We start from the raw sequence: 15656 nt of genomic DNA, 5'->3' as shown, positions 1-15656 counted from the left end.
CTGCTCGATATCGGTTGATCGCAGACGAGTCGGACGCCAGCAACAGTTACTTTGTTTATTTCTTTTCCTTCATTGGTTCGAGCGACATACCGCCATATTTTCGATGTAATAATTATGATATGTCACGTCAGGAATTTATGGGACGACAATGGTCCGATATAGATGTGGTCAAAGAGTCCAAACGACCGGAAGTGAGTTCTTTCAAGATATTAGATGAGCTCAAAATATCTGACACGTTTCGATATTTTTTCTAGACGGCGAAAAGCGCAAAAGATGGCCGTGCGTCATCCATTCCCTTTGATAGATCGATATCTAAAATTAAATCCATTTCTGAAACGTCGACCGAGAAGGGGGCGACCACACCGGATTTCGTGTTCAGGGTTTGTAGAGGCGGTGTCGTTGAAAAGATCTGCGGCCTAGGCGAACTAAAATGGCGTACTAAATCGGAAAGAGAGCAGCAGCGCAATTCTTTCTATTACGCCTGCAAGGAAGGCATTTTCCAGTCCGTCTGGTATGTCGTCGCTGCCTTCGACCTGTTTAAGTGCCGACTCGGATTTACAATTGTCGATTGGAGCTTCTGTCGACTAGCGATGATGATGGATGAGGCGGGCAGGAATGTTGTCGTCTTGGAGGCCAATGATAAAGCTGTGAAGAAATTCCACTCTCAATATGAAGATGCTCTTTCGGCCAACGACTTGGATAATCTTGAAGAGGTCTGGAGTGATATGCCCAATACGCTGTTTACTGAAGACTGGGAAATCGATCAAGAGGCTAGAGATCGCTTTGAGGGTACCATTTTGCTCATAATTGCGGCAGTGACATCGGATTTTTCTCCGGTCTCCCCACAATCATTGAACAATAGTCCTTTACCCCTCGGCATTCCAAGCGAGAACCACGTCCATGTGGACGGTCATGCCAAAGAAGGGGCCATCTCATTGCACCATAGAAAGCATTACCACGGTAGACGCTACAGTGTGAAGGCGAAGGTGACCGAAAGTACAGATGAAGGTGGTAACAAGAAGGGGAACGCCAGCGACGGTGCTAGTGGCGGTGGTGTGGGAGGCTTTGGTGGTGGTGGAGGTTCAGGCAATGGCAAGGAGGGTGGAGGATCAGGAAATGGAGGCAATAGAGGTTTGGGTGGGAATCCGGCTCCACAAAGGTCTTCGAGGCTGAATTCAAATGCAGCTCAAAACAATCCACCCAGCAACAGGCACAATAATGTAGCTAACTTTGATGTTCTGAGCAGGGCGGAATCTACGGAAGAGATCGAAGAGTATGGGGAAAAAATGGAGGAAGATACGGAAGAGATGGAAGAAGGTACGGAAGGAATGGAAGAAGATACGGATGGCCATATGGCGAAAGAACTGGTGGATGCTTGGAGAATTCGTATGTATCGTCTCATTTAGCTTCATGAACGGAGTGGCTTATGATACTAATTTATCTCAGAGGTGTCCATCGCGCGCATGAACGAGGGGCTCCAACCTGTTCCTTACGATCCTCCTTCCCCTTCAACGTCTGGCAAGTTTTCTCTCCCCCCTTCGTATGCAGAGGGCCGCCATCAATTCGCAGCGTCGAGCCAAGATTTCGTCCCACTCCTTACCCCTCCTATTTCACCTGACGGCGCTAAGTTTGACGGTTCCAACCATGACTATCGTGCGACCCAAAGCACCGTTGACTTTTCCAAGGCTATCGAGGACTTGTCTCGGGCTATCGAGCTAGATGCCGATGGTCATAAGCCTTTTTGCCTTTCAGAAATCGGCGAGGTTGACATTTCAGAGGACGATGATCCGGCTCTTCGGGATCCATTTGGCCATATTAAAGAGCACTTTCCTCGCGGATTGAGTTTCCGACTCTTGACGCGTGGAGAGATGGACATTGTCTTCGCGAGGGTCGCCTGTGGCGATTACATCTTGAGGGAAGGATAATATGAACCAGTTGCTGGGTAGGTATGATGGGAGGGCGTTCGGATTGGCATTCACAGGAAGACGGAGACAGAAAGTGACGATGATAACCATTTTCGGCCATTTACGACCACTTACGATTAATGACGACTCTTCTAGTTATTCGCAAGTTATTTTTTTTTAATTGTTAATTGTTATACACATGTACGCATATTCGTCGTTCGAGTTCCTTCTATCCAGATCCAGCTGGACAGCAGGCGCATATAAATGTCACATAGCCATCATAGAGAGTGTTAAATTCTTCTCTCCTTCAAATATCTTCCATAAATTCCAAATTCCCATCTCAAAATGTCTTCCATACACCACAATCCATCATCAAAAGCAAAGATGTCAAAACCGGCTTATCTCATCAATTCCTCCAGGAGAAGTCCCCCTATGTGTTCGCCATCCTAGTCTATGCCATTGCGTAGGAGAGGAATAAGCTCATAGAGACTCTTAAGCTTGGTTAGGGGATGGCGCGTTATGACTATCATTTAGAAAATGGTTACCCTGAACATACCGACGATGTTGCTTTTGGAGAAGATGAAGGAGACTTTGAGGGTGACGACGAGGGCGTCCCAAAGGAGGGGGATAGTGAAGACTAGGGTTGTCTGAAAGGGCCAAGGCCGTTGCAGCCATCTCTAACTGATTCCTCGTGAGCTTGTCATCATTATCAAAGTATAGATCTGGCGGCCATAACATCTACATCTCGCGGGCAGTCATGCAGACCTAACGGACCTCCGATCAGCTCTCATGGCCATGGAGGACAGAGGGCTCAACAAGAAACACGAGTCCCATAAAGAATACAAGGAGCTGAAAATGACTACTTTAAGTTTGGAACGGGAGCGGTTGGCTGGCGACAAAGCCAGACTTGATTGGGAAGAACAGTCCCTAGAAGAGCACCGGAGGACGGAGAGGAGGATGAAGGAAGAGGAGATGGAATGCAGACAGAAGTGTTACGGCTTATGACTGATTATTTATTTATTTATTTATTTACTTATTTATATATATATATTTGAATCCTTTTAGGTAGTTTCTCTTTTACTAAGAAATCTCTCAATGCAAGTCCGGGAGATTACGCCCTCTAGGATCAACCATATCAGTACACCCAGTCAAGAGAACCCCCTCCTAAACCTAGCCACCACCCAGACCAGGCCTAGTTTCCCTTTTGCCCCTCTTTGTACTCCTTCCCGCTCCTCCCTCGACTACCCGACCTGCGATCCCTAGACGTGGGTTGGTCCGTTGACAAGAAGGAAGTGTCTGCAAAGGAAGACGCGTCGATTTTTGAGATTGCACGCTTCGCCTTGCCTTCTGTGTCAGGTAACACGGTGGGGGCGTACAAGAAAGCAGTTGCCTTGTACGACTCTTCACGCAGACAGATCGGAGGGAAAGAAAATTCATATTTAGTCAATAGCGGATGATATAAAAAATAACATGTGTCAAAATTGCTATGATTTATCATCCATTTTTCAGATTTAATATGGGGCGTGTTTATCCAATGTATCGCCTCGCAAACGCATCATCTGCCGAACAAGGTGCTTCTTTCTGGTCAACTCTCCCTCCCGGGGTGACCGTTGGTCATCGTCCACCAACATGTCATGATAGTGCTGTGCCTCCCACTCTTCGATGTCGCCGATTGTGACAAGTAGATTGTGAAGCGCCATTGAGGAGATGATCATCGCATGGAGTCGACGCTGATCCTTGGAATTCCTCAGATGAGTACGCGACCTTGGCATGGCCGGGAAACGGTTCTTCCATATACCGAAGGTGCATTCTACTTTCGCTCTCGATCTGGTGGCTTTGGGGTTAAAATAAGCCTACAATGGATCGGCGACTGTGCTATCTATCAAACTTCGGTACTTACAGCCTCCAGGTACTTCCCCGAGAACTCCCCTGTCCGCCTATACATGATGGCAACTCGATGTCATTCGTGAATCCGGCATCGGCCATGATGTATTCGTTTGCAGAGAAGTACTGCTCTTGCTTCTGGAACATTTTCAAGTTACCTTGGATGCAGCTGTGGCTGGGTGATCCTGGAAAGCCAATCTGGGCAAGGCGAAAACGGCAGTGGTGGTCGGCGATGACCAACACGTTAGTACCGTAGGTATAATGATGGCACCGGAAGGTCTCTGAATCATCAAGGCTAGGACGCATTTTGAAGTGAACATGCGTGCCGTCCATGACTCCGCAACAATTGGGATCTTGTAATGCTCCTCGAACCAACGAGATATGCGACACCTCTCAGCTTCATCAGGTCAGTAGATGAACCTCTGTGTATTCTCGATAATGACGGTCACGGCACGGTTACACCATTCTTGAATAGTACCAACTATCTCAGCCAAGCGTCAGCACCTGCTTTCGCCGATGGGGCTAGAAGACATTGGATGATCTTGGACGCAGAATTGACTAGCCACCTGATGAACTGTAATATCATGAGCCGGAGAGTATATTGACGCTGTTATTTGGTACAGTGGCGGGGCTTGTGGCTTGCGAGAGCCGGTATGAAACACGGGGTGCTTCTCGAAGCGCCCTTTACCCGCTTATTATCGAGTACTCGTATTGCCGGCTTTTTTTATGATGGAAGTACGAGATGGTGATGGCTGGTGCCACTTCTTTTCCGTAACACAAACTACCCACCATGGATGTCAGGTCATCTCCACCTGACCTCTATTTAACCTATATATGCACGTCTTTTTCATGTACAACAAGACCCCTTACTGTAAAATGTAGATTGCATCCATCATCCTCAATTTCTCCTCATATAAAGATGGGAAGAAGTGGAGGCAAGTGTCTTTACGTAAAGAGGTCAAAGGCTTCGCGTTCGACGCGTCGGAGCGTTTCAGGTTTCTGGCTTGGTTCCGTTTCCTTTGCAGCAGCGAGACAAACACAAACGCAAAAGGATCAATCAACCCTTCCACAACACTTCTAACTCAAGGATTCGCTCATAACTTGACATTTTTCATAATCTATGTCTACCTTGTTCAACATGTGAGTTTCGACCAGACAGACAGAGGCAGGCGTGGCGTGACTAGATGCTGACGTCTCCAATGTCTAACACAGCAAGAGCGGCCAGTCTCGCAGTATGTTCATTTCCTGATCGACAAGCATTTTCTCTGGCCGCATTTAAAGGCCTACCTTTAGATAGACAATCCCGGATAGCTGACTTGCTGATAAAGCCTTCAAGCCCAAGAAGGTCCCGGAGGGCACGAAGCAGTGGCAGCTCAAGCAGTATGCACAACAGACACTTGTAAGTCATTCCAATGCGGCATTGTGGTGCAGCTTTGGTTAGAGCGGTACTTACATGGCTGCAATAGGGTTCTGGTAATTTGAGAACAGCAGTCAAGCTTCCAGAAGGTGAAGACTTGCAAGAATGGATCGCCGTACACGGTACGTCTAAATGTTGCCAGCATCAAGATAAGCGTGTCCTCGGAAAGCTCATGTTTTGTTGCCTACAGTCGTTGACTTCTTCAACCACGTCAACATGCTATACGGTACTGTATCCGAATTCTGTACGCCAACAGAGGTTTGTTGGGCTTTTCATAAATCATTGCATCTGGGCAGTGCTGACAAACTGGTTGGTAGTGCCCCGTAATGAACGCCGGCCCAAAATATGAGTATTTTTGGGAAGATGGAACCAATTAGTGAGGTTTTCCGGATGTTTCATACAAGGGTTGTTGGCTAACGCTTGGATCAATGTAGCAAAAAACCTACTCAGCTTTCAGCCCCAGCTTACGTTGAAGCTCTCATGTCATGGACTCAATCTATCCTCGATGATGAAAAGCACTTCCCTCAGACCATTGGCAAGCGCTTCCCACCTACATTCATGACGACCGCCAAAACGATTTTGAGACGGTTATTCAGAGTATATGCCCATATTTACCATGCCCATTTTGACCAAATTTGTGCATTAGGTATTGAGGGTGAGTCGAGGCAGAGCAAATGAACATCCGCTGTGCTAAAATGTTTTTTCTAGCTCATTTGAACACCAACTACCGCCATTTCCTTCTTTTTGTGGATGAGGTTTGTCTCTTGATGTACTGTCATATGAGCAGTACTAACGATCAATTAGTTTGCTTTACTGTCAGAAAAGGATCTCGTCCCTCTTGAAGATTTCAACAAGACCATCTTGAATGAAACAGGGAAGTAGAGAATGGTTTAGGAGACTCTGGTGGGGATGACTTATGTAAAGAGAGCTGCTGGAGGGGCCCGTGTTGTTCTGTAGAGTATGTGTATATCCCGATACCCCGTGCTAAATCTATTCAAGAGTCATTTTGTCCAATAAGGGAACATATCAAAAAAGTCACTGGGTACATAATAAGCACCGAATTGCGCCTTTTCCCAAGTGGGGTTTCAATCAGCATATCAATAATAAAGCAATATGGAATGGATAGGCTAGCAACAAAACTACTAATAAATAAATGGTGTTGAAAGTTCCTGAGCAACCAATCTGCTGAGATATACGTCAATTTGAAACATTTGTGATATGGCATATTCATCTGCATTCTGGATTATAGATAAGTATGTAACAATCGGCATGTCTAGACGAGCAGCAGAAAGATGAGCCGAGCCAAACGGAAGAAGCGAGGATAATGCCAAAAAAAAACGTTATAACTCCGCCGTCTGTCCTGAAAGAGGCGAAGCAAGAATGCATGTTACGTAAGAATTTATTAGGCGCAAGAAGATGTAGGAGTTTGAGAAACAGTCGAGGGGCTCAACCTTTGAATTATTGCTATTTCCTTATGGGAAGGCCATCAAACACACAGTTGCTTGGATGGGAGGACACGAGCACGGATACACGAGCCCGGATACATGAGCACGGATGGAACCGGATGGGAAACTAAGGTACGTATAGGTGAGTGTCTGCTGATAAGAGACGCGAGGATAACGGGTGCCTGGGCTGATAGCTGATTGGATTGTCTGGATGGCTCGTATCGTCATTATTAGCCCCACAAAGGCACGCAGCTCCCACATCCCCTCCGTCCCGTTTTTGATTCCTTGCTCCTCTTTTTTATTTTTTGCTTTCCCTTTCTTCCTCCTCACCACACCAAGAACATCATGCATCTCCTCCCGAGAGAAACGGCAAGTCCTCCACTCCCAGCACCACACTACAAGCTGACTGACTACCACTCAGGACAAACTCATCCTCACCACCTTGGGCACCCTTGCTCAACGTCGTCTTGCCCGAGGCCTTATTCTTAACCGTGCTGAGACTATTGCTCTCATCTCCTCGCAGCTGCAGGAATTCGTTCGAGATGGACGCCACTCTGTCGCAGAGCTCATGGATTTAGGGAAGAAGATGCTGGGCAGGCGACACGTCAGGAAAGGTGTTCCAGAATCAATTCACACTATTCAGGTGGAAGGCACTTTCCCCGATGGTGTATTTTTGGTCACAGTCGATGATCCCATCTCCTCAGATGATGGCGACTGTTAGTCTGAAGCATTCAAAATACATCACCAAATGCTAACTATTATGAAAACAGTGAACAATGCCTTTTACGGTTCTTTCCTGCCAATCCCTTCGGCAGACGTCTTCCCTGCTGCACCCGAGCCAGCCGATACCCTCTTAGGAGCACTTATTTGTCGCAAGGAGACAGTTAAAATCAATGCTTCCCGACGACGCTTTAGGCTTGAAGTCAAGAATGCTGGAGACAGGCCCGTTCAAGTTGGCTCCCACTACCATTTCCTCGAAACCAACCCGGCTCTCATCTTCGACAGACTCTTGTCCTATGGCTACCATTTGGACATCCCCGCTGGTACGGCGGTCAGGTTTGAGCCCGGGGAGAAGAAGACTGTAACAATGGTGGAATTCGGCGGAAAGAAGATCTTCCACGGTGGAAGTGGATTGGGAAACGGATCTTTCGACGAGAATTTAAGGGAAACTAAAGTTAAGGAGATGGTTGAGAAAGGTGGATTCGGTCATAAGGAACAAGAAAAGATAGAAGAGGGACCGGTAACTGAAATGAACAGGGAAGTGGTATGTCTCGTGTGACCCATTTGAAATAGTCGGACGTCGTTAACTTTTATCGTAGTACGCTTCCATGTTCGGACCAACAACTGGCGATAAGATCAAACTCGCTGACATGGATCTGTGGATCGAGGTCGAAAAAGATTACACTGTCTACGGCGATGAATGCAAATTCGGTGGAGGTGAGTGATCAGTAATCTGTCTTTGGCTTTTGAATTGACATCCGGTATAGGTAAGGTCATTCGAGATGGCGGAGGTCAAGCATCTGGTAGGCATGATCATGAGGTCCTTGACCTCGTTATTACCAATGCCCTTATCGTTGACTGGACTGGCATCTACAAGGTGATTGCAACAGGCCCAACTGTCTGCTCTGTGTCGCTAACGTCTCTTTAGGCCGATATTGGTGTGAAAAATGGCATTATTGTTGGTATTGGTAAAGCTGGTAACCCCGATATGATGGATGGAGTCACAGATGGGATGATCGTGGGGTCAAGCACTGAAGTTATCTCTGGCGAAAAGTTGATCACCACAGCGGGAGCTCTCGACGTCCACGTTCATTACATTTCTCCTCAACTCATGACTGAGGTAAGTTTCTCTAGTAGGATGGGGATCAGCAATTGATTCAATTGTCAAGGCCTTGGCATCCGGTATCACCACGGTTATTGGAGGTGGTACAGGTCCTGCAGACGGTTCTAACGCCACCACCTGCACGTCTTCGTCCTTTTACATGCAAAACATGATCAAAGCAACCGACACTATTCCTCTTAACTTTGGCTTCACCGGGAAGGGCAGCGATTCTGGCACAAATGCTATGAGGGACATTATCGAGGCCGGAGCGTGTGGATTGAAGGTGCATGAGGATTGGGGCGCGACGCCAGAAGTCATTGACAGGGCTCTGAGTATGGCCGACGAGTACGACGTACAGGTGAGTTGCCTATCCGCCTGGCTATGTCTTTGCATAGTGATAATAACTACTCGACTGTAGATCAACCTCCATAGCGATACTCTTAACGAAAGTGGATACGTCGAGAGTACCTTGGCCGCCATCAAAGGTAGGACCATTCACAGTTACCACACTGAAGGAGCTGGTGGCGGACATGCTCCAGACATCATCGTTGTCTGTGAATATGAAAACGTCTTGCCTAGTTCCACTAACCCAACTAGGCCTTATGCTGTTAACACTCTTGATGAACATCTTGACGTGGGTCCTTTTTCTTCGAGCAATGTTTCAATGCAATGCTAATGACAGGTCAGATGCTTATGATCTGTCACGGCCTTGATAAGTCCATCCCGGAGGACATTGCCTTTGCCGACTCTCGTATCCGTTCTGAAACCGTTGCAGCCGAAGATGTTTTACAGGACACAGGCGCGATCTCCATGATCTCATCTGACTGTCAAGCTATGGGTCGTATCGGTGAAGTCGTCACTCGTACATGGCGTACGGCTGCGAAGATGAAGCAATTCCGTGGTCCGCTTGAGGGCGATGAGCCCACGAGAGACAACAACAGGGTGAAGCGATATGTTGCCAAGTACACTATCAACCCCGCCATCACCCACGGTATGTCGCACCTCATCGGTCAAGTTGCTGTGGGCTGTTTGGCAGATCTGGTCTTCTGGACGGCAGAGTCCTTTGGTGCTAGACCGGAGATGATCCTCAAGGGCGGTGTTATTGCTTGGGCTGCGGTGGGCGATGCGAACGCTTCGATCCCCACTGTGCAGCCCGTCCTTGGCAGGCCCATGTGGGGCTCTCAGCCTGAGGCCGCTGCACTCAATTCAATTGTTTGGGTCAGCCAGGCATCTCTTGACAAGGGTGGGTCTTCGTTTTTTTTTCTGCTGTCTACAAATGGGTATGGCTGATGGATTGTTAGACCTCGTTAAGAGATTCAACATTAAGAAGAGGGCAGAGGCTGTCAAGAACTGCCGTTCGATTGGAAAGAAGGATATGAAGTGGAACGACACTATGCCAAAGATGACTGGTGAGTGACAGTAACCACTGTGTGAACGAGTCACTTACTCAAGCTCCATTTAGTCGATCCGGAGACCTACGACGTGCGCGCCGACGGAGTCCTTTGCGACGTCCCACCCGCGGACAAACTCCCATTGACCAGGAGATACTTCGTTTACTAAGTATCAGTGCATTTCTCCATTATTCATGAACAACTGTATATATATTTAATAAATCTCTAATAAACCTCTAGTTATCTTCCAATGGAGTCTCAAGGATAAGTTATGAAATTGTACAAATGGTCAACGGAGATGAATCGATGAATTTTGGCCCTTGGCTAGGATCTGATAGGTCAAAAAGACCGTTCACAATTTCACTCGTTGACATTGCCAATTTTGTTGCAGATCATAAGTGAGTACTTCGGAATAAATTTGGACTGCCATTTTTTGTCCTGCAACCGACAGTTCAAACAGGAACCCCTAAAGGCCTTTTTTCAGGTATCAGATTGAATGACTTGAGTCAACCCAGAATCTAAAACCAAAACATAGAATCCGTCATGACAGGTGGTGAGGGCAGACGGCCTGCCGTTGAATTTTAAAGCATCATACCTTTAACCTAACTATCGATACATGCTTTTACTCCCAAAACCGATTGGTCCAGATGCTGAACTCGTAATGTAGATGGATGCTAATGTACAAACATGATATTGAATAAAGTGGTTTTTCCAAAAATGCGCTATGCCCTAGTCGTTTGTTCCAAATGTAAACCGGCAATATGATAATTCTCACCCAATAATCTGATACACAACTTCGAGGTCAGCTTTCGGAACAGTTAAGTGACAGCATGGAGAGAAATATCCTACGTTTTGCAGATGACAACTATTCTGTCCAGTCGAGAGATAAGTGAGAAGGTAGTAGTTATGCCAAGAGCGTAACGCATGTAATTCTCAGATTCCAGAACTGGGGGACCATTACCATTCAGCTCAAACGCTCTTGTCGACATAAGATCCACAAGCCACTCACCATCTACTGTCACCAGGCTAGGAAGCTCGCCAGAATGATCACTCGACTCGTGGGGTAAATCTAGTCCCTTGGTCTTGCCCATTCCCTGTTGACTTGTAAGCACTATGAACTGCACTTGTCTTGGTAGATGGTTCTCACGAATCTTGCGACCAGAGGGCTCGGGGTGATTTGAGGTAGAGGCGTTCCCGCTCTCAACGCTGTGGAACACATGCTCAAGACTACCATCACGTCACCGAGGAAAGCGGGATCGGATAAGCGAGTTCTGTCCAGCAACGCTTTGCGCCATGGCCGTTCAAGCTGTGTGAGGACGTGATTAAGTTGGGACAGAAGAGAGAAAAGGTCCTGCAAAGTATCGAAAAGTGCCTGGCCGACACGACGGCATAGGTGAGGGTGTGCCTGATCGTCTGGAAGTATCGGCTTACCTTATATCTTTCCTCAGGCCATTGACCCTTCAACGAATATTCTCGTGTCGCATTGATATGCCTCGCACCCAACTGCAATGGCAACTGAGTCAGATGTCGTCTCCCCGCCAAAATTTCTTAACTTTACCTTATTCAATTTAGATCTCCAGGTGATAAGGTTGTGGCGAATAATGTCATTTTCCTTGAGGTGATAATGATGGTCATTTGCATGAGAAAGAATGTCGCATAAAATAGAACCAGCATTGCCAATTGTTCTTGCGTATGAATGACGAATGGCGCGCTTTGCAGAGTACACTGGAGGCACTGTTACAATCATTAGCTGCTACATTTTATTCTCAGGGGATATTCGACACATACCATACGAAAACGCCCACGCAGCAGATATTCCGATGAGGACGCAGACGTAACGACGCCAAGCAACGTCCCAACCCCACTCTGCATACGTGAGGGGCCCTATAGTCCCGTTAAAATATGACTGTTATACAAGTCAACTGGGTTCGATTCAAGCAGTACAGAAATTGAGCTTACGTATCCAATAACTAGGCCCATCGTTACAGGGGTCATGACAGCAGTTAATACTGGCCCCGGGAAGTATACCCTAAAGAATGACGCTAAGGGAAAAGCAACTGCACATGCAGCAGCAATCCCATACTAGAAAAAGTCGGTCAGTTATATGCAGGTTAGTAACAATGTTGTACGAACGGGATTGCCTTGTCCTGAACCGCTGCCAATGTACCTGTTGCCCCAAAATGTATCAGTCAGTTGCGAAGTGGAAAAGCCACGTAGGATGGGCTTTTATAGAGATCAGCACCTACCAAAGGACCATGCCGATTAGACATCCCCAGAAAGAAGCCACGACACGGCCTAGCCAAGCAGAAGCAGTATCGCCCTGATTGGTCATAATTAGCCTGACCACACCTATTACCAGCGATGTAGTACGTACTGAATATACTGCCAGGGCTGATACGGTAATCTTCTAGATTAGCAACCAATTCTAAGGGCTCATTCATCGCGGCTACGTACTCAGTTGAGCCCTAAGATAATTAGCATTAATGGGGACCTTGCGGGATAAAAGATAACTTACATGATGGTACACCATACACCACGATTGAAGTAATAGAAAGAAGCAGAGGATCTGTCTCCATCTCAGCCTTCGCTCAAATTGTAAGTCGAAGACGCTTCGACTCACGCGATGAAATTGGGCAGGGTTGTCAAAGCAGTCAGCACAGCTGCCTTCAAAGCATACATGAAGCTCCTGCTGCTGAGCATATCCATAGCCTTTGAACACTTGGCGATGAGGTTGAGGAATGAGTTGTCGAAAGGCTTGTACTCTGGGTTTCGCTTTTTGGCTTCGCCTAAGAAATCCTCCTCTTCTTCCTGTTCGAACGAAGCTGTGCAAAAAAGGCATCAATTTATGGGTCAAGTGAGCTGTAGGGAGCAAACTCACCATCATTCTCATCCCCATCGTCACCATCAGTCAAATGCTTGTCCTTGTGAGTATGACGAAAATGATCCACCATCGAAGTTAAATGGGGATACCATAATCTTCGCTTTTGACGTGACTTGTCTAATTCCTCCATGAGCCTGAGTAATTTTAGGAGCGCCTCTGAAAATTCTATAACATGATACTGAGCGACAAAGTTCTGGAACAGACTTCGGAAGTGCATCTGCAAGCCATGTAGATTAGCATTTTTAAGGTATAACATACAGACATGAAATTTTACCTTTCCACGGCGACCTTCCTCGGGGTGGGTGGGGTCAAAAAGATGTTTATATGGCTTGATAATTTCCAGGCGGGCAATACAGAAGTCGTCCAAGGCACTTTGTAGATCTCCAGTGACCTCTTCAAGTTTGGTGGTGGCGACAACCTTTTCATCCTTCCTTTTCTCCTTCTGTGCTTTGCGATGCCGACTGGGCCAGGTGAAGATTGATCGATCTCGATTGACATTGAGGATCCAATCCGTTGCTTCTGAAAGAGCAGCTTCACAAGCGCGAATTAATGGAACACTGCCCCGTGCAAGAATATCAAGCTGTTCCAACACGTGCTCGGTGTCTCTGCAAAGAGTTTAGTCAGCCACTGTTCATGATGTGAACAATAGAGTACCCACACAGCAAAATTTCGCTCAATATCCATGTATCTAGTACTTTCGTACACACCTACAGGCTGTTGTGATTTTCTGAGATGATCGAGCAGGGAGAGATGGCTTCCTTTTTGCGTCGCGGCGAACCCATGAGGGGAACCACTTCTCCTCAAGATGCCGGAAAAATTGAACTTTCGGGAACCAAAATACAGCCCACGGTCATGGTTAGGATTCTCTGCGTGATCATCGACTTCGTGGGGAGGTGTGACAGTCCCATCGCCATGGAAGCTATCATCCACGCTTCCTCTTCTCTCATCCAAAAACTCATGCCTGATAGAAGCAGCGCGAGAACCCGGACGAGATTGAGTGATTTGATGAACTGACCACGCAGATGAATCCAGATGTGAGTGCTTGGCATTGTTGACAATGACATCAAAGAAGAAAGCCATTCCACCTGAACGCGCCTGCACAATGGCCAATCGATCAAAGAGATTGCGCAAGTCTTCTCCGGATAGACGGCTGTAACTGATATCTACCGCCAGGTATCGTTGTTGAGCTCTCAAGGGTGGAATTCCGGCCAAAGACTGGAGAAGCTGGACGCGAATCTTCTTGCTCCTTTCCGCCCAATCATCAAGCTTGTCCGCATAGAATTTCGGTTCGTAATCGCTATTCCTTACTGACAGCAGATCGTCAATGTTCTCCTCTTGTCCGTTATCGTGCTTTTCGGCCTCGCCGAAAAGAACTTCAATAGACTTCATCGCAGAAGCGAGAGGTGTAAGAATTCCTGGGAATTTTGACTGGAAGGAGTGGCCGACTGATTCGGGAAAAATGAGAAACGAGCAGAGAGTGCCAATGCCAGCTTGTATGGACATCGGCAGGAAGAAGATGAGGCCGGAAGTATAAGAGTTGTAAGGATAGAACACGACAGTTGTAAGGCTAACATCCATGAGAATGCAGGATAGGACCAATGGAAATGTGGCTGGGCTGGGTTGGGTCCTCAGCTTCCACCAAAGCTGCAAACGAATGATTAGTTCGATTGGCCTGTCTGAAATCCCAAAAACGCTTACAAGGGCGCCTGTTCCCGCAGACAAGAAGACGCAGCATACCACGGCTGGCTTCGCTTGGAGATAAGTACCATCGAAAATCTAGAGATGGTCAGCAGATGAAACGCAACGTCGGATGAGTAGAAATCTTCTCACGATTCTTTGCCGATATTTGGTAGGGTCCACATCCTTCAAATACGCCCATTTTGCTTCAACTGCGGCAACTTTATCGGGATCGGAAGGACCTCTCGTGGCACCAGCAATGAGCACTGTAATAATCACCTACATTGCGAGGTTATTACCACTCGCTGCTTCGTGAAAGAGGAATTCTAGACGTACCCAAACCCATGACAGCGCGGTGAAGAAGAATAGATTTACATACTTCTCCAATGTCTGGACCACGGGTTCACTCGGTGGTAGCATGAAGCTGACAATCAAGAGGAAAACTGCATGCTGTTGTTAGATAAATTGTCTATTACGAATGAATGGGACCTAGGATCACTCACATGCGCCATAGCCGATTGCCCTCTCAACGGGTACGATCATCAGAAGGATAAGACCTAGCCATGCCTTCGACAGGTGAACGACAAATTCAGTATATTGAGTTTGACGTAATGGTCCATACTCACGGAGACGGCACACCTGATCACAGGTTTCAGTTTCCCCCATGTCAACTTGGGCCCAATCCAGGAAATCCACCGATGTCCTAGGATTCTCTTTACCCTCAGCCCTGCTAGTATTTTGGCCTTTTCAAACCTAGTCTTCTCATGGACTTGGTCGTCATCTCCCCTCCTTTTGCCCTCTGCATTACGCCTGCCCGCCTCATCATCGGCGGTCAAGGCAAAAGAGGCTTGCTTTCGATGGCCGCTTCCACTAGGCTCTCCTTCTCCATTGTTGATAGTTATTTCTGGGTCGTCGTTTATTCGGACGTGACTATGACTTCCTTTGCGTTTCCTTGGTGTTGGAGTACCATTTGATTCTCTTTGTTCTCCCGAGGAGGAGGATGTCGATCTGAGAGGCGAGCGGGGCGTAGATGGGATGGGCTGTTCTGAGTGAGGGTCATTTGAGGAGCTGATCGTAATAGCGGGTGGCCGCGGCGTCTTCGTTTCTTGGAAAGGCATGGCTGTAGGATTATTCACTGTGCTGTGGGCATAGTTCTCTAATTTTTTAAGATGGAGATGCGATGGATGCTCTTCTCAGAGGAAGCTCCCGCTGTTTGTTCTGTCAAGATCTGATGC

At 47.2% G+C, this 15656-nt stretch overlaps 6 protein-coding genes and 1 non-coding gene; 4 read left to right on the top strand and 3 right to left on the bottom strand.

The window, feature by feature from the left end:
* Positions 1-383: 383 nt before the first annotated feature.
* On the top strand, positions 384-2037 carry CNAG_05543. Of its 2 annotated transcripts, XM_012198448.1 has the most exons (3): positions 384-1080; positions 1108-1386; positions 1447-2037. In XM_012198448.1, the coding sequence occupies exons 1-3, from the start codon at positions 591-593 to the stop codon at positions 1923-1925; spliced, it is 1248 nt and encodes a 415-aa protein (XP_012053838.1). In that variant the 5' UTR covers positions 384-590; the 3' UTR covers positions 1926-2037. The 2 variants fall into 2 exon arrangements, with proteins under 2 accessions (XP_012053838.1, XP_012053646.1); XM_012198256.1 differs by having other exon boundaries at positions 384-1386.
* Positions 2038-2164: 127 nt separating this feature from the next.
* Positions 2165-2864, bottom strand: CNAG_13191. Its single transcript, XR_001046477.1, has 2 exons — positions 2461-2864; positions 2165-2395 (listed from the first exon to the last, which is right to left on the bottom strand). It is a non-coding gene; the product is annotated as a hypothetical RNA (non-coding RNA).
* Positions 2233-2909, top strand: CNAG_07885 (hypothetical protein; the record flags this gene model as incomplete). Its single annotated transcript, XM_012198545.1, has 2 exons — positions 2233-2340; positions 2689-2909. Exons 1-2 carry the CDS (start codon positions 2250-2252, stop codon positions 2907-2909), a joined length of 312 nt encoding a protein of 103 aa, XP_012053935.1. The 5' UTR covers positions 2233-2249.
* A 421-nt stretch (positions 2910-3330) lies between these two features.
* CNAG_05542 (hypothetical protein) lies at positions 3331-4416 on the bottom strand. Its single transcript, XM_012198255.1, has 2 exons — positions 3805-4416; positions 3331-3731 (listed from the first exon to the last, which is right to left on the bottom strand). Exons 1-2 carry the CDS (start codon positions 4119-4121, stop codon positions 3416-3418), a joined length of 633 nt encoding a protein of 210 aa, XP_012053645.1. The 5' UTR covers positions 4122-4416; the 3' UTR covers positions 3331-3415.
* Positions 4417-4658: 242 nt separating this feature from the next.
* Positions 4659-6491, top strand: CNAG_05541 (kinase regulator). XM_012198447.1 has 9 exons: positions 4659-4928; positions 5001-5020; positions 5117-5187; positions 5255-5327; positions 5396-5463; positions 5523-5581; positions 5640-5860; positions 5914-5960; positions 6010-6491. The coding sequence occupies exons 1-9, from the start codon at positions 4909-4911 to the stop codon at positions 6085-6087; spliced, it is 657 nt and encodes a 218-aa protein (XP_012053837.1). The 5' UTR covers positions 4659-4908; the 3' UTR covers positions 6088-6491.
* A 181-nt stretch (positions 6492-6672) lies between these two features.
* CNAG_05540 (urease) lies at positions 6673-10566 on the top strand. XM_012198254.1 has 13 exons: positions 6673-6782; positions 6885-7019; positions 7072-7366; positions 7421-7914; positions 7970-8087; positions 8138-8247; positions 8299-8490; positions 8540-8830; positions 8891-9106; positions 9160-9715; positions 9774-9881; positions 9935-10261; positions 10324-10566. The coding sequence occupies exons 1-12, from the start codon at positions 6750-6752 to the stop codon at positions 10030-10032; spliced, it is 2646 nt and encodes an 881-aa protein (XP_012053644.1). The 5' UTR covers positions 6673-6749; the 3' UTR covers positions 10033-10261; positions 10324-10566.
* Positions 10409-15652, bottom strand: CNAG_05539 (hypothetical protein). XM_012198253.1 has 22 exons: positions 15048-15652; positions 14925-14988; positions 14758-14864; positions 14575-14700; positions 14443-14520; positions 13403-14388; positions 13019-13349; positions 12742-12961; positions 12484-12685; positions 12379-12429; positions 12318-12328; positions 12238-12254; positions 12110-12183; positions 11997-12030; positions 11823-11945; positions 11652-11769; positions 11422-11597; positions 11295-11366; positions 11011-11235; positions 10873-10957; positions 10713-10809; positions 10409-10646 (listed from the first exon to the last, which is right to left on the bottom strand). Exons 1-22 carry the CDS (start codon positions 15537-15539, stop codon positions 10586-10588), a joined length of 3750 nt encoding a protein of 1249 aa, XP_012053643.1. The 5' UTR covers positions 15540-15652; the 3' UTR covers positions 10409-10585.
* Positions 15653-15656: the final 4 nt, after the last annotated feature.

Source organism: Cryptococcus neoformans, chromosome 14 (genome assembly GCF_000149245.1).
Source record: "Cryptococcus neoformans var. grubii H99 chromosome 14, complete sequence".
Taxonomy (NCBI): Eukaryota; Fungi; Basidiomycota; class Tremellomycetes; order Tremellales; family Cryptococcaceae; genus Cryptococcus; species Cryptococcus neoformans.
The sequence above is the reverse complement of the archived record's forward strand: the minus strand, read 5'-3'. Positions and strand labels throughout refer to the sequence as shown.

Bases quoted from the DNA above. Each gene is read 5' to 3' on its own strand.
- CNAG_05539 (XM_012198253.1), bottom strand. From the start codon at position 15,539: ATGCCTTTCCAAGAAACGAAGACGCCGCGGCCACCCGCTATTACGATC. The intron at 12,962-13,018 runs GTAAAATTTCAT...CATGGCTTGCAG, and splicing joins AGGAAGGTCGCCGTGGAAAG to ATGCACTTCCGAAGTCTGTT. The intron at 12,430-12,483 runs GTGAGTCGAAGC...AGATGGAGACAG, and splicing joins ACCCTGCCCAATTTCATCGC to ATCCTCTGCTTCTTTCTATT.
- CNAG_05542 (XM_012198255.1), bottom strand. From the start codon at position 4,121: ATGGACGGCACGCATGTTCACTTCAAAATGCGTCCTAGCCTTGATGAT. The intron at 3,732-3,804 runs GTAAGTACCGAA...CAAAGCCACCAG, and splicing joins CGGGGAAGTACCTGGAGGCT to ATCGAGAGCGAAAGTAGAAT.
- CNAG_05540 (XM_012198254.1), top strand. From the start codon at position 6,750: ATGAGCACGGATGGAACCGGATGGGAAACTAAG. The intron at 7,915-7,969 runs GTATGTCTCGTG...CTTTTATCGTAG, and splicing joins CTGAAATGAACAGGGAAGTG to TACGCTTCCATGTTCGGACC. The intron at 8,088-8,137 runs GTGAGTGATCAG...CATCCGGTATAG, and splicing joins TGAATGCAAATTCGGTGGAG to GTAAGGTCATTCGAGATGGC.
- CNAG_05543 (XM_012198256.1), top strand. From the start codon at position 591: ATGATGATGGATGAGGCGGGCAGGAATGTTGTCGTCTTGGAGGCCAAT. The intron at 1,387-1,446 runs GTATGTATCGTC...AATTTATCTCAG, and splicing joins GGTGGATGCTTGGAGAATTC to AGGTGTCCATCGCGCGCATG.
- CNAG_05541 (XM_012198447.1), top strand. From the start codon at position 4,909: ATGTCTACCTTGTTCAACAT. The intron at 4,929-5,000 runs GTGAGTTTCGAC...TGTCTAACACAG, and splicing joins ATGTCTACCTTGTTCAACAT to CAAGAGCGGCCAGTCTCGCA. The intron at 5,021-5,116 runs GTATGTTCATTT...TTGCTGATAAAG, and splicing joins CAAGAGCGGCCAGTCTCGCA to CCTTCAAGCCCAAGAAGGTC.